The 25,980-nt window shown below is 35.0% G+C and overlaps 1 protein-coding gene across 1 annotated transcript; it reads right to left on the reverse strand.

Moving 5' to 3' along the window:
• Positions 1 to 459: 459 nt before the first annotated feature.
• HDAC1 (histone deacetylase 1) lies at positions 460 to 25,903 on the reverse strand. Its single transcript, XM_071594829.1, has 10 exons — positions 25,762 to 25,903; positions 15,090 to 15,202; positions 13,758 to 13,875; positions 13,320 to 13,675; positions 10,653 to 10,854; positions 8,045 to 8,294; positions 5,175 to 5,233; positions 3,856 to 4,012; positions 3,243 to 3,352; positions 460 to 2,473 (listed from the first exon to the last, which is right to left on the reverse strand). The coding sequence occupies exons 1-10, from the start codon at positions 25,808 to 25,810 to the stop codon at positions 2,403 to 2,405; spliced, it is 1,485 nt and encodes a 494-aa protein (XP_071450930.1). The 5' UTR covers positions 25,811 to 25,903; the 3' UTR covers positions 460 to 2,402.
• Positions 25,904 to 25,980: the final 77 nt, after the last annotated feature.

Genomic DNA, 25,980 nt, shown 5'->3' on the forward strand with positions numbered 1-25,980 from the left:
AAGGAAGAGACACAGCAGTCGGGAGAACTTCAATCAGAGCAGGTCAAGTGGACACAGAAGATACTGAGAAGAAATGGAATGCTAAAGACAGTAATTGAGAAGAGAATGCTCGGAAAGTGAGGAAGGAGGGGAAGAATAGGCATTTTGGATGGAATTTGGATTTAGAAAGAATTTGTTATTGTAATGTGTAGTATATGTTTAAGGATATTTTGTCATGTTAGATAGGGTTTAGGAGTACAGAAATGAGTATGGCCAAAGTTCATAAAAAACCTAACCTAAACAGGTAGACTGCTTTCAATAATAACTGAATTCATTCTTTCATAAATCAGTAACTACACAAACTTTGTGATATAATTCATTGTGGCTATACTTTACTTTAGAAATAATTCATGTTACAGCCTTCCAGACTGTTACTTTCAGTAGACTAATATTGGTTTCTAAAGCAGTAATAAATAAAGGTTAGTTTTATTCAATACCTTTTATTGCGCAATTGATTGCACAATAAAGTACATTACTTATTGTAAAATCCATTGGGCACATTTAGTACTTCATATGACATTTATTGAGCCAAAACAATTGATCAAAATATTCACCTTTCAATTGGACCAATAGCCCATTCTATACCTTCTGACAGCACTATTATAAATGTGAGCTTTTGAAATAGCTTTTAGAGACAAATTAATTTCAAACAAATACTACTGTTTTAGCCATCAGCATTTGTTTACAAAATTCAACAATTCAAAATTTCAGGATATGAACAGAACTTGCCTGAATACTCTTGCACATCTGTATTGTAATATGGCTTACAGTACACTTAATGTACTACTAATTGCCATGTTTTCTTAGTCTTTTATAGGTTATAAAAACAAAAAAACATATAAAAGTGTACCGTACCTATGATATCCGATCAATCCTTCAGTAAGGCAAATTTTTATTACCTTAATTTTATACATACTAGACGAGGAATTAAGAACACTGAATTGAATTCAAAAATAAACAATGGATTATGGGAAATCAGTACCAAAATGAGGTACCTTTCTTATAAAATTAGTACAATATTTTCACAGGAACCACCATGAGTAAACAAGTTGACAAAATGACAGATTTCTGTTAAATAGCACAAGCACAAAGACTCAAATTTGCCTAGCAGAAAATAATAAGCCAGTAAATCATTATGAAAACATGTTTTTGGCTTTAGCTTCATTTCAAATAGGCACACAATAATTATTCTAAAAATTATGAAGGGTACACACATAATATATGTACATGAAATGATAGGATGATCAGTAGCCACCAGGTAAGGGAAAGTTTTGACTACGAATGTAAATATAACCAACAGCCCAGTCAATAAAAAAAATAATCATTACACCAACTTAAATATAAATGGTGAGCCCATATGACGTGCTCCTTTTGGCTTCTAAAAGGCATGATTTTTATACATTACCCCACCCAGTTTGGGTTCCTGCCGAAAAATAAACATTAGGCATTCACTCGACAACACAAAATTCCACACTCCTTACTTAAGTCACACAATCACACATTCCATTAGTTATAAAAAATTGTTAAACCATTGAGTAATGCACAGCGTAAGCAAAGTAGTGTCATATTTTGCTCTACTTTCTGTGATACTTTGTCTCTTTAGTTAACCATCTCAATCACACACTTAATCCTTAAAACATTGTGAATGAAAAATTTCTTTTAAATTAAGAAATTTCTTAATATTGAAGAATGAAAACAGATTTGTGAAGAATATTGCTACACTATGAAAATGTATTGTGACATGGATAGAAAAAAATTAAACCTAGCCACTATTAATTTTTCTCACTACCCTCCATCATTCAGTACAAGATGCTTAATGATTGCATTCAATGACTCCAAGGTTGAACCTGATCAGATAAACTTGTCTGGCAACTGGGCGCGACTTCAACTGGTACAAACAAGTTCACGCTCTGCAAGTATCAAAAGTATTCTTGGAGGTAAATACTCAAGAAAAATCACATCATGCATACACCCTCATAACTTACACACAACTTAGACATCAAATCTGAAGATCACTAATCCATTCATTGGTCCTTTTAATCCACTCCCATTCTCAAACACTGCAGGAAGACAATTCAAAACTAAGGTGAAGCTTAAGAATGGGTAAATAATCATAACACACATTGTTTCAGACTAAGGTAAGCTATCCGATGCATTGTACGCCACTCTCTTCATAGCTTTACCTTAAAAGGGGTCATCTTCATTGTTACCACAAACTTACAGTTCTTTCACTCCACTTATGCCATTACAAAAATTCAAAACATACTCATGAAGAGAAAGAACATTTTACTTCACTTAAGGAATGCCTCCAGTGTTCCTATCCCCTACTATTTCCACTTTCAGGAATTTTACTTGTCCACTTATCATGGAGCAGTTCCAGAATCTTTCTTGATCTCTTCAACAACGCCTGTTTTTTCTTCTTTGTCAGTTTCAGCTGAAAAGAATTACATGGAATTATTTTAACTACCAAATTATGCGCAGTTAAAGTTACAAATCAGACCATAACAACTTAGGAACTATCTGACTCATAATCTAAATTATTTAAAATAGTAAAAACATACACGGCCAGCATTTTAAACTGATGGTTTCATGGATAGATTCCTTCATTAGGAATTCTAAAACTCCCCTATCGATTCAAATGATTCCATTGTTGCGCATAACCCTTCTCCAATTAAAAGAAAATGCTAAGTAGAAATAAACTGCAGAGAAGCTGAGGCAACTTTGTAAGAGAGATAGTTGAGGCTGATAATTTGCTGAATTTCACAGTAATGTAAAAGGCAGAATCCAAATACTTTTGAGTTTCCACCAGATAGAATTCATTGCTGTCAACTAGTTTCGCTACACTGTAGCGAGTTAGTACAGTAATGATTAGTAATATACATGCTATTTGTATTCATTTATACACACAAGATTATTTACTGTTTCTATAAAAATATTTCCTCATGTTTTGTCATCAATGGGTCAATTATCAATCATACCTTGAAAATGTTCACTCTTAACTATTTGATCTCCTCCATAGGACAAATAGTATTACAGTTTTTAAAATACAAAGAAACTTTTTCTTAAAAATAATGTTTTGTTTCTCAATATTTTATGTTGAAATGCCCATGCAATAAATGCCTCAGTGAACTATAAAATATGAATCATAATGATTTTAAATCATTCAGAATCTTGTTTCCCATTTCAACATAAACCTTACATACCTTTAATATCTAATTTCCCGCCTTCCTCCACTTTCTTATCATCTTGATCAGGCTTTTCATTCTTGGTATCCATTTTGTCTAACCTTGGCCTTTTTCTACCCTTGTAAGACCTAGAAGAAAAAAAATTACAAATACTGTTAATTCCTTATTAATGAGACTTATTGCCAATTAGAGATGTGAAGAAAGAAATGAAATTCATAGTTTTTGCACAAGTAATTTTGGTTTAAGTGCTTTTATATGTTTGGTAAAGAATTTTAAAGGCTCTCATCTTATGCTGGAATAGCATACATGGTATATTTTAACTGATATACTTCTTTATATGTTAACTCTGGTAGTATTATGAATTAGCACAAATAGTCTTTAGGCTAGCACATAAAAAAATATTTCTTTCAACAACGCTTCTTTGACTGCACTATCAGTCTATAGGTCAGAAGTGATTGTTGCTTTCTCTTGCATCTCATATGGATTGATAATCTTTGATGTGATGGGCCAAAATGTTTAAATTTTTGAACCTTTTTTGAAATTAAGAAAAATATTAAATCGCTCAATGTTATAATCCAAAAATACTTGTGATCAAAAAGGCATTTCAAATGGAAAAAGAATTATGTTTTACCTTTGATCCCTGCGGCCTTCATCACGTTCGTCCTCTGAGTCACTGTATTCATTGTCCGGGGCAATTCTTTTATCCTGCGTTTGCTGTGGTAATCGCTCATCAGGGTTAACTTTTTCCTCATCCTCAGATTCTTCATTTGTGGCATCTTCAGGTATAGCTGAAATTAACAGAGCAATTTATATAAAAATGAGCAAAATAATAATCTAAATTTTCGCTTATGATTAGAAAATATTATGATGCATTGAATAATTTAATATGAAATGGAATTTAAGGATTTCAGTACCATTAAAGATGCTTATTTTGGCAATGCCTACAGCCTGCTAGCACATTTCAACAGGCCTCAAATCTGTAAACCTCAAACCTAACGCTGTCTGACATCAGCCCACAGAAAAACATTTAACATTACTTCCTCACTCAAATTCCTTGACTTAAACCCACATTTTCTCATTGTCTTTCTGATCCTTGACATAATTACAGGAAAAAAAAATTGCAGCCAGCTTTATTTGTATGAAAACTTAAGTTTAGCCAAATATTTCTCATAGTACTCCCTAGAGAATGTAGGCACTTCAGTGTTATCTTTATATAAGAATTCTTATATCTAACTGTTCCCAAGACTATTTTTAATTACAGTTGTCTTAAGAATATTCAAGCACCAATATTTGCTATATTATGCCAAGTTAATACATACAAATTTGTCATTTTAATTACTAACTTAAATCTTACATGTTTATTGGAAGCAATTAAGTACATCGGCTTTTCTAGTTGCCTTAAAAGAAGCTTGGATTTGAGGATCCTCTGGCATTGAATTCATTATATCAATGAGCAAATATACCAATAGACAGGCAGGAAAGAACAATTGACATTAGAGCAATGAATTCTTATTAGATTAAGATTTCGAGTAAAAATATAAATTATCCTTTTGGGCAGGACAATAATAGCAATAACTTGGATCAACACCAATGGTTATAAATAAACACCAAATTTAATGAAAAGGAGGTTATATGGAAAATTCACGTAATTTAAGCAATCACTTGGGAGTATTGAGATTATTAACTGGAAGCTACAAGTGAAAACTGAAGATAATTAAAAAAAAAAATAATTTAGTTTGGATCGCTTCCCTGGCAAAATGCAGTAGCCTATAGTTTTGAACTATTTAGATTAAAATGAACTAATTCAGTTTTTACTTCTCCAATTCATGATAATTCCGTTGCCACCAGGAAAATCGCCTAATTGCAACGTAATGCTAAAATAACTAAATATGCAATGGCCAAAATGGAAAAAGAGAAGAGCCTATCAAAGAATGTCCCCTTCTTTCTTACCTTGAACTTGGACTCCTGGAGCATGGGGAAGCATCCTGAGATTCTCAAACAACCTAGTCCTGTTGGGTAACATTCAATGATGAGAAATAGATTCCAAAAAAAATGTATGCATTCATTTGTTTATTGAGGTTAATAGAGGCTTGTCCACTAAGGTTTATAAAAAGTGTTGAGTATGTCTATTGTGCAAGGCTCATTAATTATCTAGAAAGCAGTAACCTTTTATCAGGGTATCAGTTTGGATTTTGAAGAGGAAAATTAACAGAAGAAGCTCTATATGGTACAGGTTGTTATTTCATAAATTAAATAAATAAAGTTAAAAACAAAGTAATGGGAATCTACTTTGACACATGCTAAGTTTTTGATATGGTATATTATGAAACACTAGAACCAAAATGCCAAGTGCTCGGGATAAGAGAAGTTGCTCTGAGTTGGCTAAAGATCTACTTAGCTAACCAGCAACAGAAGGTTTTCTTCTTCAATGATGGAAATATTTTTTCTGATCCTCACTCCAGGTGACCAAAGGAGTACCCCATAAGTCTTTGCTAGGCCCAATACTTTAAAAAATATTAAATAATGATCCACTCATAACTTTAATGGTTAACTGTAATAATGGGTCATGTATGATGATGATGTGAGCATCATGAATTCCTATAATTTGTTGAAAGACTAACAGGATTATGGTTAACTGGGGATAAAGGCAATGTATGACTGGTGTAAAAGTAATGGCATGGTCCTTAACAATGGTAAATCACAAATATTGTTTTCTCCAAGGCAGTCTGTGCGATAACTAACAATTTTGACTTTCAAATTAAGATGCGTGATATCATGGTGGTAGAAAATTTAAAACTTATAGGGTTAAATGACAACCAACATCTTAAATGTGATGAATATATCTCCCAGGTATGTAAGAAAATTAATTCAGTATACTACCAGTATCAGTTTTAAACCACACAGTAAGTTTAGATGTCCTAAAAATGTTATATTATGGCTTGTTTTACTCAAAAAATTCTTATAGAATTGTATTCTGGGGAACCATCATTCTCACATATTTTTAGTTCAGAAAAAAATAGTAAGACTCATACATAATCAACCTCATCGTACACATTGTCGACCTCTGTTTAAATATCTGGGAATATTAACTGCACCTTATGTAAAAATCTACCATGTAATGACTTATGTTAAGAAAACGAGAGTGACTTCACAATGAATAACAGTTATCACTGTCACCATAACAGAAGATGTAAAGACATACACATGAATACATCAAACCTGTCTATGGTAGCTAATGGATCAACATCCATGTGCACAAAATTATTTAACAATCTGCCAAACCATTTAAAATATGAGACAATAATGTGACTATTCAAGAAGAACCTATTTGCATTTCTTATTGAAGAGTATTATTATCACGTATATGAATATTTTTGTAAAACAAAAAAATGTTAAATGTATTCACTTATGTATTTAAGTGTATATTAGTTTCCTGTAATAACTGTATTTGTATTTCTATTTGGGAATTATGAGATAGATATCCCACTGACATGTCCTATACACCTGTCATGCATTCTCAATACTGTACACTGTGCCTGCTGAACAAATTAATGCATCATTATTATAAACTCTTGCCTTGTGATAGTATTTGTATGCAATCATCTTCATCTAATATTAACACTGGTATCAGGGTAATGGTAGCAGGAATTATAATTCGGCATTTTTATAAACCAAATCGTATTATACATAGACTGTTTCAACTTTTCAAATTGCTCCACAAAATATTGTTCTTTTCATTAACTCAAAAACTAGGCATTTTCATTACCGATAAAGTAAATGTATACAACATAAATTTTTCATAAAATATGCACATTCATTTTAAAGTCTAACATAATAGCTTAACCTTGCACTGCGCCACATTCTGTAGTTTGAGGGCAATACATTATCATGTACATACCTCACGTAAAGGCCGATCAAGTATCATTCTCGTACTTTTTAAACTGGCGTGAATATCTGATTGGCATGTATTCACATGTTCCTTTTGCATTTAGAAGGCTAATTGTTTTAACTTATTAACACTCCAAAGAGTTAACTACAAAATTGGTGTATAAAATCAAATCTTTCAGAGAAAATCTTCAAACATAACTGCCATGGTAGTTTGAACTAAGTCCCAGCATATTTGACACATTTTTTTCTTATTCTATTTATAATAGTATGCAAATATAAAAATTTGGTTTCTCCGAAATCCAAATATGCCAAAGCAGTTTCCATTGGAATTCATACTACTTTTTTGCAAGATTCAGTTGGCCATCACTCCGTAGAAATAATTAATATTGGGTATAAAAAACGGTTTCCATCCCCACTAAATGCAGTTAAGGGGAAATGTATACAGAATTATTTTGATCCAATACTCCAAAATACATATATAAAAAGATTTTCTTTAACACTTCATTAAATATATTTAAACATCAATTTTACCATTCTTTAGATTTAGTTCTTTTCTAATATTTAAATACTTCATGCTAAACCCTTATTTTGACTAAGGCTAGGAGTTAATATGTCACTGCAATGTATAATAATTATCACATAATATTAACCAAAATGATTAACTTCGGGTAGTTTTGCCATAATTATTCTATTCCCCTCAAACAATCAATTTCACCATTGATTGGTTTTTAGGTACTAGAATTACATTAGTTAACTAAGGATGAACTGCTTTAAGATGTATTACATCTTGCAATTACAAGAAAAAGACCAATTTGTTTAAGACAGAATATACAGAATTTTATATATTACTCATGCACACCACTAAAATAACCCAATCAAAACGATTATACTACAGAACTAAATTCACACAGTAATGTGAACCACAAACTAACTTGATTTTTTCCAGGTACTCGGGGGTGTTCTGGTTGGACATGTTGCTGGGACTAATGTGCAATTTGAAGTCTGGTCCAAAATACTCAAAGTAGTCATTGTATGGTAGCTCATTTGCTATGTCCACTCCCAATGCCACAGATGTTTCATAAGTCCAGCACCGAGACACATTTCTAATGGTATAACCTCCACCACCAACCATTAAAAAGGGAAGGTTGTACTTCTTGACAAACTCAACACATTTTCCATGGCCTAAAGGAAATAAAATTAATTACTAACATGGTAAATACTTTTCTCAAAGAAAAAAAATTACAAATAAAAATCATTCCATCATATTTTTATAGTGAAACCTATAAGCTACATATTTTTCAACAGTCCTGACATCTCTCCAAGAAAATCAATGCCGTAAGAACCTCAAATTTCAAGTCTCTGATCCCAGATTTTACATAAAAATCTCACTGTTCCTTAGAGATGACAAGCTGATTTTGTATTTTTCTCAGGTTACACTGACAACTATTGGATTTTATATTTAAATCATGTATATTCGTTCTACAAACAAATTTTTCAATACACTGGTCATTAAGATGATTACATAACAAAAAATTACTGATTAATAAATATTAATCAAAGTTGAAAACTACCTTCCTTGGTGGAGGTGTAACAATTAATTATTGCATATGTGTGAAAGAAAATATTGTATGAAGAGGTTGCTTTTCACTTTGAAGGATTTGATCCAGAAGATTGTCATGACATTGTGCAGTCTGCAGAAGAATGTTCCTGACTATTTAAGACACTGAGGACTGGCTTCACAATCATGAATGTGATTAGAGCTGAGAGCATTAACAAAAGAAGGAAGAGCCAATTTGAGTCTTATTACCATAACTAATTTTATAGACGAAACATTGGAAACAGGTATGCAGCCTTATTAAAAACATGAGAACTCCGAGGGATATCAATTAGTAAACAGTTTCAAGCAGGAAGTAAAGTAAAATTAGTCGCTATTTTTACATATTTTACCTCTTCTTTCCATACATCTCCACAACAGTTAAAAAACATTTAAATATTTTAGGAATTAATGAAATTCTTTCCCATTGGCATTAAATTTTTAGTCATCTAATAACAGCAAACATCTCCAAATATTAAAAAAAAATGTTTTTGGTAGGATAAAATTTACTCTCTGATGTTCCATTTTAGCTAATAGAACTCAATGAAATAGTCATCTGGCATTAGAAAATCATCAAGTAACACTCTTTAAATGACTTCTGTGACAGGATATGAATCGTTTTAAATCTTCACAACATGAAAATTGAAAATCGCCTTGAAAATCTTATAGTTCATTTCTATAATATTAAGACCTATCATGTGTAATCCAAACAGATACTCTCATGGCACTAATAATTTATCACTATCTGATTAACTGTTCATGCAAGATAATTCTTCTAGCTTCACTAAAATCTAGAGGAATTCTACCCAAATCATACTCTCACAAAAAATGATTTAGTTTTTAATGATGAAGAAACACAAATGTTACTATGATGAGGGTAAAAAGAGAAATTTTGCACTTCCAAATTAAGATTTAACATTACACGAATATGGTTTTGATGCTGAGAATCATTATCAGGTTTAAGTTAAACCTGAAACTGAAATGTTTAACAAATGTTACCCTTGACCAAGAAATTTATGATTTTGAATATAGGATAAGCACTGACTCACAACATTAGGTACAAGACTACAAGACTGAAAAACCAAGAGCATTACAGTATATACCGAAAAAAGGAAGTGAGTCGAGGGTGAAGATGGGTGAGAAAAGGGGTGTGGGAATGAGAAGAGGAGCAATGCGGGCAAATGGACAGAGAGGGCTGGGTCACTCCGCAGGGGTGTACACAATCCAAATGAGACTACTGGTACCAGACAAGGAGAGTCAGGTTTAAGGCGAGTCAAAATGCATGCTGTGATAACTTTCTCACAGTGAAAATGTGCAACATGGACTCATCATGGATTCCTTCTACCATATCAAAATATTCATTAAATGTGAATAAAAGTTTCAATTTTCTTCATTTCAGCAACAGCAAATTTTTGCATTCATACACATATTTTAACTGTGAATGACACCATTTAAGTATCTATGTCACCTAGTATTGAATATGTCATCACCACAGCTCATAATTACCAAAGAAAACAAAAGCCATTTCTTTCCCATTAATTTAGGGTGCCATTTAAGTAAACACATTGATCATTTAATTACCTTAAAGGATGGAAGCAATTAAAATAAACAGAATATTATCATTGCTAAATATTTATGTGTAAATTACAATTGTTATGTTGAAGTCACATAAACATAATGACAAATATTGATTTAAGGATTTGCACTGCAATTTATTTAATCAGGATTAAATTAATTTTACAGGTTTTTTTTTACACTTGGAGGTAATCCACAGTAGTGAAGGCTTAATGCATTGATTTTGTAGGTATTCAATTGGTTTGCCGTAGTTGTTATTAGAAGGAAGTGCTCAATTTGTTTTCCTCACACATGAATGAAATAGGAACAAGTTCACCATAATAAGTATTATTTCCTCCGACCAAGAATATAAATTTCGTTCCATTTCTCACCTCTCACTGTAAGGTTGAAACATCCAAGTCGATCACCGGTTAGTGAATCTGCACCACACTGCAACACCACTGCACTAGGCTGGAAAGTTTCCATAACCTTTGATATAATTGGGTTGAAAATTGATTCATAGCTCTCGTCATCCATTCCATCTCGGAGAGGAATATTAACTGCATAATACTTTCCTTTCCCAGCTCCAATGTCCTAAAAATGAATGACAATTGCCACCTATCAATAGTTAAACCAATGTTTTTAATTTATATATCCTTTCAAGTAAAACCAAAACCATTAGATCTCTTATAGGAAATTCTTTAAATTCAAATCATATCACAGAATTCAAGTGTTACATTAAAAACTAGTAATACATGGTTTGGATGAAAAATATAAGGAACAATTTTTTCCTGACATAACTGTATTTCACAGCATTCTTGCACCACGCAGGTTCTGTGGTGGGGAGTCTGACCTTAACCATCCACCAAGCACATGTTGAGCCAATCATCTGTGAGCCTTTGTTTAGGCTAGATTATGTTTTTAGTGTATACCTGTCAAGTGACTAAAAGTCAAGTACAAGCACAAAATTCAGCCAACAATTAAATGGAAGTACACCATCAAATTTTGTGTGGGACTGGGCAAATTGGATACATTCGGCATGATTCACCAAGTGTTCAAGGATGAAAGCATGTCACAAACTGCAGTTTTTAAGAGACACAAGCTCTTAAAAAATGGCCGAGACAGAGTAGAGGACGAGCCCCACGCTGGGTGGCCATCAAGGTCAAGAACCAAAGACAACATGCAACGTGTGCATGAAGCGCTGAATTCAGACCATCGGTTAAGTAAGCACATGAATGCAGATCAAATTGACACCATTAACAAGACTTTAATTTGAGAGAAGGAGAAAGTGATTTTTGCAAATCTCGTTAATAAGATGTCAGGGTCATCAATGACCGAACAAGTATTTTAGGGGAGCCATGCGTGGTTAGAGAAATTAACGAGAAGAATTGTCATCCACGGCATTGTGAGGCATGGTTGAAGCAGCAAGCTCTGATTCAAAGGCAGCAGAGAACTTCATTGGTGACTTGAAGTTTGCAGCTTTTGAGGGTTACCTGCCACAACATGTTGTTCATTGGGACGAGTTGGTTCTCTTTGGGAAGAGAGAGCCAAAGCAAACCTATGTGTACACAAGAGAATATATTGCCCAACCACAAGGCAATGAAAAGCCATCTCACGCTGCTATTTCGCACGAATTCTAGCAGCGATTTGAAAATCAAACTCCTGCTTGTTTACCATTCAGAAACTTCACAAGCCTTCCAGAAGCGTTAAGTCTAAAAAAGCAGGCTAAATGACATGTGGATGTCATGATAACTTGCATCATACTACACTTATGAGGAATCCCCGTGATAAGGAAGTGGCAATGCACGCAATAAATTTATTTAACGATCATTCTGAGTCACATTTTTACCATATTTTGAAAGTGGCGAAAACAAATGTTTCTAGACAGGTTTCTTTAGGAATTCCACTTTCAGGGAATCAGGCATGTATAATAAATAATTAACAATTTATTTTGATTGTTTTTTGCTTTTGTAAATCGAGTTCACATTCCCGGTTGCTTCATTCTATGATAGAACAAAAAGGTGAACATGAACACAATCCTAAACAATGTGTACATAATTTTCTTTGAATAAATCTTGAGCGTATTTTATCATTTTCAGTAAGGAACGCATTATCGTATTTTACGTTAATTTATATGCAAAAAGTTGTTTCAATACACCAGTGTTTCACCTTATAAAAAAGATCGCAGAAAGGGTTACCTTTGCATTATGAGAATCCACTGTATATTTGAAGTTTTAAGACATTTCTCTCTCAAAGCTTTTATGCTTGGCCACCAGGTAAGTCAATGGTTGAGCACTTACCAAAAAAATGCAAAAGACTAGACAACACTAGGGGATTTCTACCTAAATTTATAGAGGGTGGAGGATACACTCCATGTAATCTTGTGAAGTGTATCCTTATAATTTTTTCCTCAGAGAACCAACCCAAAAGAGAGATTTCTTTGAACAATCCTCCAACCCATGAACAGTCATATCCAAGCTTGCCTTGTCCCTGCACTTAATCTGGAGGCCCAACATAAAACGGCAAGATCTTCTACAAAATGGTAACCCATTACTTGAGGCCAAATGCAATCCACTATGTTAACCATGGCAATTGTCCATGTTGATCATCTGACACCAGACATTGTATAGCAAACACCTGGATGGATCATGAATCAGCTGTTATGGCCTACTCACAAGCAATAAATATGCAAAATACTCAAATACCACCCAGGCTGAACTGGGTGTTGATGTCTGCAGTTTCCTCCCTGACCTTTTAGTCATACCTTACGATAAGCAGGGATACTGCAGGAGTATTCTCCAATCCCCTACCCAGGAGGGTTACTTCAATTTTGTACATCCCAAGTTTTATTGCATCGCAACATTATCAGGTATCACCTGTCGATGTTGCCATTCAACGAAACATCGGTTGATATAACACTGAAGTCTCAAGGAAGACCAAGTGAGTATTCTTTTTTAAATCCATAACACACTGTAAGAACTTATGAAGATTTCATACATTTAATCAGATACCAGTTAAAATTTTAACTGGTCAATATAATAATGGTTATTAAAGCTTACCCTCAAGTCTCCTGTTCCAGGGAAATACTCTCCATATTTATGAAATGACACTGTCATTACACGGTCAGTTGTATAAAATGCTTCTTCAACACCATCCCCATGGTGAACATCAATATCAATGTACAGAACTCTTTGGTGGTATTTCAACAATTCAAGGATTCCAAGCACTATATCATTCACATAACAAAAACCAGAAGCCTCTGATTTTTTTGCATGATGAAGCCCACCTCCCCAGTTGATGCAGATGTCCGACGCTTGTTTGTTCAGTTTTACAGCGGCAGCCACCGAACCTCCAGCTGACAATTGACAGAACTCGTACAGTCCATCAAAAACAGGACAATCTTCACCAACATTGACTAAAATGAAAATTCAGATAATAGTGATGCATTCAACCTCTCAAGGTATAAATTTATAACCCCGTGGTGATGATGAACTTACATCGCTGCATCTGTTTATTGTATTCTGACATATTATCTGGTCTAATACTTCTCAGGAACCTTATGTAATCATCCGAATGAAATTTTGTCATTTCTTCTGCAGTGGCTTTATGGGGTCGCTAGGAAAGAAGAGTACACAGCTCATTATTGCAGGCCACTGCGACTAAATATGTTTTTAAAATATCACAATATCATGATGACTGGGGATTGAACAATGCTGTGCTAGGTCACAAGACAAAACAATATTTCATAATTTTATGGAAACACTTTTACAATAACAATAAATACCATTTAACAATAGGAGAAAATATATTGAAAATTTTTACATTTTTATGTTTTTTTTTCTTCAGGAACCAATATAGGATGAAATAAGATTGGTCTCTAATGTGTAAGAGTACAAAATCAGTCCAGAGATGGGGACAGGGACCTTTATGGACCATTAGATCATCGCTTGTGAAGAATATTGTCACTGATTGCAAGTAGCCAAATACATACATCATTTTCTTTCTTTATATGTTTGTCGCATTATAGAATCGTTGATGATCTTCCTCTTAAAATAGGTTGATATAAAAAATAAAGCAGGACATTAATTTTCATTGACCAATTTAATACTTCACCATGCATTACAATGTATCAATCTAAATTCTCACTTAAGTAAATGGCAGCCTTGGTGAAAACGGCTGCAGCAACATAAGATCCTTTCTAAAACAAAACCTCCATTAACATGGCAGAGAATAAGGTTATGACTGATGCCCAATCATTGAAAAACTTTTAAACTGTATATATGTACAGGTTATTTCAAACCCTCAAGCTAAGCTAATTCTAACAGGCTAATATTTACCTTCTGATAAATCTTAATTCTGTTGAAGAATTTAAGTAAATAACAGAATATATACATTAAGAAGGGATCATTTGCTCCCTTTCCACGAATAGGATAGAAACATGATCAGTGACCTCAAATTCACATCTAGTCAAACTTTTTTTTAGGTTGAAAAACCATGTTTGTGGTTCTTTGGAGTTATCTGCTGAATAGTTAGTTTTTTAGGCATAATGATTTGAAAGCAAATGATAAATAGTAGGACTTAAATCATTTACAATACAGTAATTCAATAATATCCTCATAAATAGTTTAAAATTGTGAAATCTGATTTCTAAGAGGTTCAGGATGGAAAGAGGTGAAGGGATTCCAACTGAAACCTATAAAAATGCAGATCCACCTAAGGAGGGATTTAAGGTATAGTGAACATTTCCTTTATTCTAAAAAGAAATTGACTCTATTTGATAGATCTTTATAATAATAATAGCATATATTTCAAATAATTGTAGTACTTACATAGATCTCCATTTTTCGGTACAAGCCATAATTTAAAAGAAGGTTATGGGTCATGCGTATCCTGTGTGGTTTCATAGGATGGCCTTGACCATAATAGTAATTCCCGATGTCACCTAAAATGTAAAATGAATTGATAATTGCATAACATACAATATATAGGACCACTTCTAAAGACTAAACTGACCAAAGGATGACCATCTAATAGGTATTAACTTACTATCAACCCTTACTAGAAAAGAGATAGTAACTATTAATTACAACAAAGGATAGCTCTTTTTTAGATATTTGGTGGATGTAAAATGGAAAAGACAAAACTGAAAGTGAAACTGGATTACTTTAAAGATATATTAGTATATGATCTTGAAGTATTTTTAAATCATGTACTTGTATGAGACAATGGAAAAAAAACCAGATTCAAATTTTAATACATAGATACCAATTATTGCATTGTTCATCAACATAGCATTCAACTGGCACATAACAAAGCAGGTATTCTGAGTACTGTTGCAGCTTCAATATGTTAAATGATTTTCTGAATAAGTAAAACAAGATAACTACAGATCTATAAAAATAGATCTAACAGTAGAATGAAACTATATGGCACCTCGAGTTTTCAAGGAAAAGTGAGCTATATTTATTCACCATAAATGAATACATATGTTGTATGAGCTGTATGGGTGGCCAATAATATCAATTGTACACATATTAGACTATACTTTTTTTCATTCCTTGAAGGGGTATTCAATTCAAGTTAATTCAATTTATCCAATTAATCTACTTGTTCCAGACTATAATCCCACTATAGCAGAACTAACTGCTACACTATTATTGTATCTGTAATCTATAACCAATAAAAAGCACTTATTCAGAGCTAGATAAACTTTATTTTTAATGAGGACTACATAACTCGAAAATGGGAAAATTGTGCAAAGTTAGATGCTGCCTCGGTGAAATTCATGTGGAAAATAGAGAAATGAAAAAAGATGGATATATTCTAATTCTGGTTAGATAGAGCTGATCCAATGTCTGCAACCATAGCCAAATCACTAATGAAACAATGATGCAGAAATTAAGAACCCAGTATCAGCGTTAGCCTACTCTTGTTGAAAGGCACCAAGGGGTCCGCAGTATAATGGATGCTGCACTCACTCAAAGTGCTCTCCACAAAGCACCTTAAGTAGGGATCGGCATACCACTGAAAAATATTTTCCATCTCCAGGATTCAAACCCGGGCCCTCTCGATGGGAAGCCTGCACGTCAGCCACTGCACCATCTCGATCCCTTTCATTAATACTACATTATGATCTGAATCCACATACACTCAAGGGAAACTGGGTGAAATAATCACGTTCTTCCAAAAGTTGTGCCTAACCATAACATTATAACTAATATCTCCCTGAATCCCCAGGTATTTCCTATCTATACCTTTGCTAGTTGTGACATCTAAACCAAGGATTCATTATGATTAACCCGTCTCACACAGAATTATATTGCTTTCCCTAAAAGGTAGTTTCTCATTCCTTAGCTGTAATCGCCCACCTTCATCTACCATCGAGTTCCAATTCCCCAACACTAACAATGTTTCCCTCCATGAACATCCGCATTTATGTCCCCTAACTGATCGTATAACCAATAAACTTCTTCCTCCCTATGATTGTTTGAAGGAATGTAGACCTGAACAATAATGAAGTTTGTTGGATCACTTTTACTTCTACATATAATATTTGATCAGCCACTCACTCTATGTTTACTACCTTTTTGTTCAACATTATTGCCATCCCTGGTTGGCTGCCTTCCCTTCCACTGTATAATACTCTGTAACTATCACTCCAGTAATCCCTGCTATCCTTCCAACTCATTGCAAAGTCTTAACATAACTATTTTTCTCACTCCATATTTTGCTTCAAATTTTTTAATTTTCCTGTCGTAAACACCGCTCTAACATCTTACCACTAACAATTCACTATTCTAACTAGTTAGGTAATCTTTTGCTTCGCAAGGATTTTGTGAGATAACTTCAGAAGCCTTGCCTCCCCTGCCACCAGCTATAGCCGAATCTTCCTGAATCCCCAGGTATTTCCTATGTATACCTTTGCTAGTTGTGACGTCTAAACCAAGTATAACGGGAAGAGTCCACCCCAGCCGTACTCTTATAAATGGGCAAAGGATGGGTGAGGGAAATTGGAGAAGATACAAGCAGTTGTGGAAGGGTAAAGGGAGTGCCCAGAAGCTGACACAAGTGTTTCGACTGCAAAGCAGTCCTCTTCAGAGAAGGAATGATGTCGTATCTTGAGTAGTTTTGAGACGATGATAGTGATTCCGTTCGGTGGACTTGGAAGCCATGACAATGTACAAAGCAAACGGTAACTACGGCCGTATAAATATAACACTCCTCAATATCTCTAGGGTCGAAAGGAAAGAGTGATTGAAAGATAAGACACATGGGAGCAAATACAAGACTTCAGATTTCAGAAAGCATTACATGAATTCAAAGGGAAAAAATAAAGTAGAAAATATAAACGAGCATTCAAATGCATTTTGACTCAATTAAAGGGAGGTTCACTCAAATAACTATACAATTAATTAGCTCAAAAACGATTCAGGCAAAAGAGTTAGCAGCAGGAGTTCAGAAAAGGCCAATTTTTTAAATTCCTCCTTTCCAAGTAATGTCCCCAATAGTTTGACAAGTCATTTCCACCAATCAATACCCAAAAGTATCCAATATCCAATTTTATATAATGCAAAGAACATTTGCTGCAAAATGTTAACCCTAACAAATCCTCTGGGACCGTTCAAATTATAGTTTGTATATTTAAAGAGCTAGTGTCGGAAATTCCAATGTATTTAGGAACCATATTTAGTAAGTCCCTCGTAGATCACAATGTTACAAGTTACTGAAAAACAGTTGGTGTCATCTATCTATATAAATGGAAATTAGGAGGAACAGCAGTAGATACCCCGTGAGACCCAGCTTGCGCTTTTTGTTCATGGTATTTTTAGTTCAGGATGGAGCAATATTCCAGTGGATGCGGGTTTTCGAGACTATATAAAAGGTTTCAACAAAGTTCCTCAAGGTTAACAACTCACAAAGCTATAAGCATATAGCATAGATAAAAATATCATGGCTGTAATTAGAACTTCTTCATGGCCGCCTATGAAGGGTAGTCATGGATCATGTTTGCTCTTAAGCAGTAGAAATCATTTCCAGTGTTCCCTAGATAAGTGTTATTGGGCCTCTTTTGTCCCTTTTTTATATTGACAACATCAACTTCGTGGTCAATAGTAAGATATGTTAATTTGCCGATGATGCAGAAATTTACACAGGTATGCATACTCCTGAGGATAAAGTAGCATTAGTAGCTGACCTAAATGCTACACAATGTTGGTGCAAAACTTGGCAATTAGATTTAGACTTAAAAAGTCTGCAGTGCTGAATTTTTGGAAAAAGACCAATTCCCTCCTGAATGCCTACTGCATCAGGAATACCGATATAGAGTTTAGACGTGATTAATACTTGGGTGTTCACCTCACTCACGACCTCTCCTGGGTAAAACACAAAGGGAATATGTGGACAAGCTTACAAAAAATTAGGATTTATTAGAAGAGTACTGGGTAAATGTGATGAAAAGGTCAAAGAGACATGTTATCTGTCGTTGGTTAGGCCTCAATTAGAATATCCTGGAAGTATATGGAACCCTCACAAAGTTGGATTAATTGCCAAAGTATATCGCGTGAAGCTTAGAGGAGCTAGATTTGTAAAACATTGTTATGATAAACTTAGTAGCGTATCCAAAATATTAGAGCAGCTAGGCTGGGAATCACTCACGGAGTGAAGGTTAAATTATGGATTAAATCTCTAACATAAATTGCAAATATGTCCCTTTAGCGATGATGTGGAAAATGTATTATTAGTCCTATCATACTATAGTACAAGAGATCATGCCCATAAAACTAGAGAGATTAAACATAGAACAGAGAGATTTAAGATGTCATTTTTCCCTTAAATGATAAGGGATCATAATAATGCTTTCCAACCATGCTAGGGAGGAAAAGTATTTTAGGTCAAAATTAGTCGAGTGTGTAATCACCCCCCATACCACACACCCAAGCGGTGACTAACAGGGTATTAAATAAAACAAAATATTAAATATATTGAGTGGATATAACAAGAGACATTTCAGGCATGATATGGTGGAATATCATAATTAATTAAAAATTGGCAATTTTTCACAAAATAAAATTTATTAATGTGACCCGTTTCATTGTAACTACATAATCATTGACGACGATGTAGTTACATTGAAACCGGTCGCATTAATAAATTCTTTTGTGGAAAATTGCCAATTTTTAAATAATTTAGTGGATATGGTCTACAAATTTATGGTCACTGAACCGAAATCCTAATTTTTGATCTTTCAAATTATAAGGCCATAGCAGCTCAATAACCTCTATTAAGAAACCTCCTAAAAAAACTTCAGGCTGGGTTTTCTTAATCAAGATTAAGGGCAAGAGTCAATTTGTAACAAGTTCAGTGCAATTCTTGATCAATAAACAACCAATCTACCACAATGCCAATCCAGGAAGAAGGGAATTGCTCTAATCAGGAGCTAACTAAAATTCCATGCATACAACTTCGATAAAATTTACTGGCCAATATTCTCTGACAACCTATTTAAAGTCATTACCCAAAAGATTTTTAAAATACTAACTGATAACTAACAACTAAAAAGCTTAAAATTTAAATATCTGAATCCCTCTTTCATTTGACAATGGGATGTGATCTTACAGGATTAGCAAAATAACAATTCTCAAATTAAGACAGCTACAATATCCAAGTGTAGAGAGAGGAACTGAGAATGAGAGACTACAACAACCCTATTTGGAAGCAATAAAAACTGCTGCCCAAAAATGAAAAGGAAAATATTAAATACATGGCATTTGAATGGAAATGCCTTTGAATCTGCTACTACAGGAGGAATGGGTGACACCAGCAAGGCAAAATATGTTCATTAGAATAAGAGAGGAACTTTCAAGTGGCCATGCTGAAAATGAGCTGTCATATATTATTTCAAATCACACATGAACCTAGGCCAACAGAATGCTACTTCAGGCATATGAAAGAAGAGAAATTCTACATAAATACAGCATTTAATTCCATCATAGTACCATAGCTTTCATTTAAGATGATTTCCAATCAGTAGAGTGGTTACTTTCGAACAAATTATGGGTAAAATTACAACATCCTTTACTCTTAGTAAGACCTACATTCAGCATTTCAATAATTGCAACAATTAACCCATGGTAATGAAAGCAATATTTTTTCTTCTCACTCAAATGTTTTTAAAGTTAATGCCACACACCAGCAAGGGCATCATTACACTTCTATTGCGACAAATGAATGCTAACATTGAAATATTACGGAGCTCAATGAATATATGATCGAAGCACTTTTCGACTGGATAAAATTTGATTTATTTTACGACCGGGTTTCGATGCATTACAACATCATCAGGTAACAAACTGAAGTTGTGTGCAGGCTTATATACATTATGGAAGGGGGGGAGAGGGGGGAAGGAGAAGGGGGAGGAAGAAAATGCAGACATTTACAAGAAATAGTGGAAACAGCATTTTGACCTTGTTAAAAAACACAGTACATGTAGTCTTAGGGTGCAAAGTGGTCCTCTTGGGTGGATGGTGGCAGTCTCCAATAAACCATCAGTAGCCGGGACGACTCCAGTAGGCGGGCCGGGGTTTGGAGGCCAAAAAATTAGGCCCTTCTGGAAAGGTGGTAGTGGAATACCCCCACTTACCTCACACACTGGGGGGGGGGGGGGGAAGAGGAGAAAGCACTCAAGGACAGAGGCGGTTGTGTATCACGCGTGGACAAAGTTTACTAACGAAAGTTCATGGAAAGGAGCGGGGAGGAAACAGTGAATTGCATGTCATTGAGGAGGGAGGTTTTCTTCTTTACTTGTTGGACAATTTCCAATTGTTCCAACACCTCTAATTATTCGCATTTATTCGACACATGCAGCACTTTTAAGTTGAAATCACTAGTGTGGTTAGTGTCGAGTAAGTGTTTGGCGATCATTGATGTGGTGTTGCCTAAGATCGTGCGCTTCTCATGTTCTTTGATTTGGGTGGAGAAATTCCTACCCATTTGGCCCACGTATATGGCATTACACTCGCACTGTATTGCATACACACCACTCTTCCTTGTATTGTCCATGGTATCCTTGTATTTGCCGAGGAGTTACGATATGTTGAAGGGGGTGTAAAAAGAGACTAAATTTGTCCTTCGGGAGTGCATAGGCTAACTGGTTAAAGATGAGTTGCTGATAAAGGGGATTTTGCACCATTTTCAGGTTTCCGTGGTCCGTTCCATTTGTAAGGAGGTGGTTATGTTAGTGGCAAGCTTGGTCCTTTTCTTCCGGTGTAAGAAATTAATCAAAACCTCCTGGTAATAATTGTTGATGGCTATGCGTTTAATTATATTTAGTTTGCGGTTAAAATGTGCTTTAGGCATGGGGATTTTGATCAACCTATTTATCATGGCGTGGAAGCTGGCTATTTTATGGGAAATGGGGTGGCATGAATCTGCGAGAATCACCAAGTCAGTATAAGAGGGTTTTCTGTAGATCCCGAGCACGTGCTTACTCTCTCGAAAATCGATGGTCAGGTCAAGGAAATTCATTCTCCCATCAACTCCCAGCTCCATGGTAAACTTTAAAGAATTATGCACTGTGTTTAGATATTGAAAGAATTTTTTCAATTGTCTATTGCTCCCTGTCCAACAGCATACGATGTCATCTACATATCTGAACAAATATCAAATATTGTTCAAAGTTAAGTTTTTCTTTAGAATTGAAAATTTTTTCTTCTAATCTATCCATGAAAATTTTGGGCAAAAGTGGAGAGAGTGGTGTGCCCATGGCTAATCCTTCCTTTTGCTTGTAATACCCTCCATTGAACAAAAGATAGTTTTGGTCAACACAATGTTGGAGTAACTTGCATATTTTGGTGTTTATTGAGCTGTCTACATTAGCATTGAAAAGGATGTCTAGGGCATAAGATAATGCCTCTTCTTTCGGGATGGAGGGGACAAGATTTTCGACATCAAATGAAACTAACTTGGCGTTCGTGGGTAGGGTAACATTTTGGAGCTGTTCCACTAAGGAAAGCGAATTTTTTATACTGAATTTTGGTTTAAAGTCAGATAGTAGGCAAAAGACTGAATTTAGAACATAGGATAATTTATGTGCCGGGGCACTCATACTGGCTACCACAGGTCTGATTGGTACGTCTTGTTTGTGAAGTTGGGGTAAACCGTATAATCTTGGGGGTAGTGGGTTCATGTTAACCAGGTAGAATTTTTCCTTTTCCCTAAAAACTTTGATGGATGAAGAAATAAAGGCTTGGCACTTACTTATGCAATTTTCTTTATCCAGAATAACTATACTGTTTCCCTCATCTGCTTTGATGATGGTGAGTTGCTCCTCTTCTATTTGCGTGGATAGGTTCTCGAGTGTGGCTGTGTCTGTCAATGGGCATTGGAAGTAGCTAGGCATCTTATTTATATCAGCCGAGAAGATATCAGCAATGAGTTATTTAGTGCCCTAACTTTCATCTGAAAGGACCACTTCGCAGTCCGCAGCTAAGTTTTTGTAGCTCTTGGTGGAAATTGGAAGTGTAAGAGCATATGTTAGCCCTTTGTGGAGTAAATTCAATGCATGATCCGAGAGATTGCATTTGGGCAAATTCACAACTCTCGGGGAGAAGGTGTTCTCAATAGTTGTTTGTTGAGACCTATTGCTAGTTGATGGGACACTATGGTTACCTTCCCTTGAGAGAGGGAAAAGTTTTTAGTCGATGACTTTACATTTCCGTTCCCCGATGTCTTGGGACAGGTTTCTCAATCGTTCTTCGAACACTTGGAATTCCACGTGGTGTAGTTTAAAACACAATTCTATATGTAGTGCGAGTAGATAGAAGCACAAGGCATATTGCTTGCTGTACCATATTTTTAGCCCACCTCCCTACAAATGGAATGGACCACGATAACCCAAAAATGGTGCCTAATCCCCTTTATCAACAACTCATCTTTTACCAGTTTGCCAATGCACTCCCGAAGGACAAATTTAGTCTCTTTTTACACCCCCTTCAACATATCGAAACTCCTTTGCAAATACAAGGATACCATGGACAATACAAGGAAGAGTGGTGTGTATACAATACAGTGCGAGTGTAATGCCATATACGTGGGCCAAATGGGGGAAGGAATTTCTCCACCCAAATCAAAGAACATGAAAAGCGCACGATCTTAGGCAACACCACATCAATGACTGCCAAACACTTACTCAACACTAACCACACTTGTGATTTTAAATTAAAAGTGCTGCATGTGTCGAATAAATGCGAATAATTAGAGGTGTTGGAACAATTGGAAATTGTCCAACAAGTAAAGAAGAAAACCTCCCTCCTCAATGACATGCAATTCACTGTTTCCTCCCCGCTCCTTTCCATGAACTTTCGTTAGTAAACTTTGTCCACGCGTGATACACAACCGCCTCTGTCCTTGAGTGCTTTCTCCTCTTCCCCCCCCCCCCCCAGTGTGTGAGGTAAGTGGGGGTATTCCACTACCACCTTTCCAGAAGGGCCTAATTTTTTGGCCTCCAAACCCCGGCCCGCCTACTGGAGTCGTCCCGGCTACTGATGGTTTATTGGAGACTGCCACCATCCACCCAAGAGGACCACTTTGCACCCTAAGACTACATGTACTGTGTTTTTTAACAAGGTCAAAATGCTGTTTCCACTATTTCTTGTAAATGTCTGCATTTTCTTCCTCCCCCTTCCCCCCTCTCCCCCCCTTCCATAATGTATATAAGCCTGCACACAACTTCAGTTTGTTACCTGATGATGATGTAATACATCGAAACCTGGTCGTATAATAAAAAAATTTTTATCAAGCCGAAAAGTGCTTTGATCAGTTATTCATTATGTTCAACTTCCACCACATCACACCTGAAGCTACTCAATTACGGAGCTCGTTTTGCGAAGTTCGGTATTAAGTATATTTAACATTCAATACTCAGAATACTATGTTAAGTTTGATCATTATTGTATTTTTTAGCATACTACCAATTTGGAAATCTGAAAAATAACTGCAAAGTAATGACGAAATCTCTGACATATTAGAGTCACTATTAAATAAAATACTATTACCAACAATTGCTGAAATGGCAATCAAATAATGAATTATAGGTTCTAGGTATGTTCCCAATACATCGCAATGAACGATAATTACAAGCGCTACCCATCTATAAACATAATTTTCATGAATTTGTGACTTCTTTTCCTAAAACACACCACATGATTCTGATATGGTCCATAATAATAAGTTGGTTCCACTACACTTTGACAGGAAGTTGTAAACAATTATTCCCCAAAATTCGCGCTCATAATAGTACCCTGTATTAGCCACGACTTAGTTTATGAACAAGTATCTATTTTGTTACGGACCCAAGTCTTGACTATCAACAAAATAATTCACAAATTATTCCAAATTCACCAGCCATGACAGTTTAGAAATTTATTCGTTGGAGCATGTTTATTCCGATTAAATGACTGAAACATAATTACTCGGGACAACCACAGCTTTTCCTCGAAAACGTTCGAGGAAAGAGTAAGAAGGCAACCTCGCCGGCATTATCATACGGAACTCAGCTAAATGCAGTTTAAGTATCCAGGGTATAAAATACAAGGCTACGGCGTAAATTACTCGCAAGCGTAGCATTGTACGATTATGCCACATAAGGTTTTACGAACTAACTCATTGCATACGTAATTATATCACTGGGTTGAAAATTTGTTATTTACAAAATTGGTATGATTTTTATCAATTCATCCCATGGAGAATGCGGAAATGTTAACCTTCTCCGTCCAAATGTTTATCATAGAAAATCAATTAATTGCGGTAGTTCAACCCTCATAAATATTAAGATTTCATTATTCATTGCAATATTATGTATATAATTGGATTTTTTTGCAGAAACATATCCCTCCACAGAAAGAATGCAATCTTCGCAATTAAGCACTAGTAAATTAATTAAGTCCGATGAAACAAAAAAGCATACATATTTCATTGCGAAAGAATGAAGACAAGTTTCACGTTATTTTGTTGTATTTCAATTACACATAGAAGGTAAAAAATATTGTTAATTTGACTAATTTATTCCAATACGTAAGGGGGTGGTCGAGCATATATACACAAACAACAACGTAAATAAGTAATCTTATCGCAAACATACTTATTATGTTAGTACGAGAAATTAGAAATTTTTTTTGTCATACAAGCAGTCTTTCTTTATCTTATTCTTCATGCTGCATTTCGGAGGGAAAACTCTATGTAAATGAATCCACGAACCACAATGCCGCCAACACGTTTCATTCAATAGCATATATCGTGCGCCACCGCAAGAATCAAACATTCAATAAAATTCGAGTATTCAATCATACAATTATAAAAATGCATAATTTCTGTTACATCTGGGCGAAAATGTGAACTACATACTTCACACTAAGGCAACTCTAGTTTGCACGTAGTATGATAAACATTTGCGATTAGTTCAAAATACGAAAATAACCATATAATTTAAATAATTCCATTACTTACTGTCATAATAGTAGCAAACTCTCTTCTTACTGTGAGCTTGGGTGGTCATTTTCAGAGAAATGCCTACTTACTTTATGTAGCTATGTATAGATAAAACAACAATCAACCGATTCAGCAATAGCGTTGGCGGTGACCACTAGGTCCGTTGGGTATAGTCAGCCGGCCATATGTATACTGCCTCATTGTCGGCACGATGCTTAATAGCGAGTTTCAGCGAAA

This window comes from Hetaerina americana, unplaced genomic scaffold (genome assembly GCF_022747635.1).
Source record: "Hetaerina americana unplaced genomic scaffold, ioHetAmer1.1.p SCAF_7, whole genome shotgun sequence".
Classification (NCBI taxonomy): Eukaryota; Metazoa; Arthropoda; class Insecta; order Odonata; family Calopterygidae; genus Hetaerina; species Hetaerina americana.

Bases quoted from the DNA above. Each gene is read 5' to 3' on its own strand.
- HDAC1 (XM_071594829.1), bottom strand. From the start codon at position 25,810: ATGACCACCCAAGCTCACAGTAAGAAGAGAGTTTGCTACTATTATGAC. The intron at 15,203-25,761 runs GTAAGTAATGGA...TTTACATTTTAG, and splicing joins AGTTTGCTACTATTATGACA to GTGACATCGGGAATTACTAT. The intron at 3,353-3,855 runs GTAAAACATAAT...TTTTTCTTCTAG, and splicing joins GAAGGCCGCAGGGATCAAAG to GTCTTACAAGGGTAGAAAAA.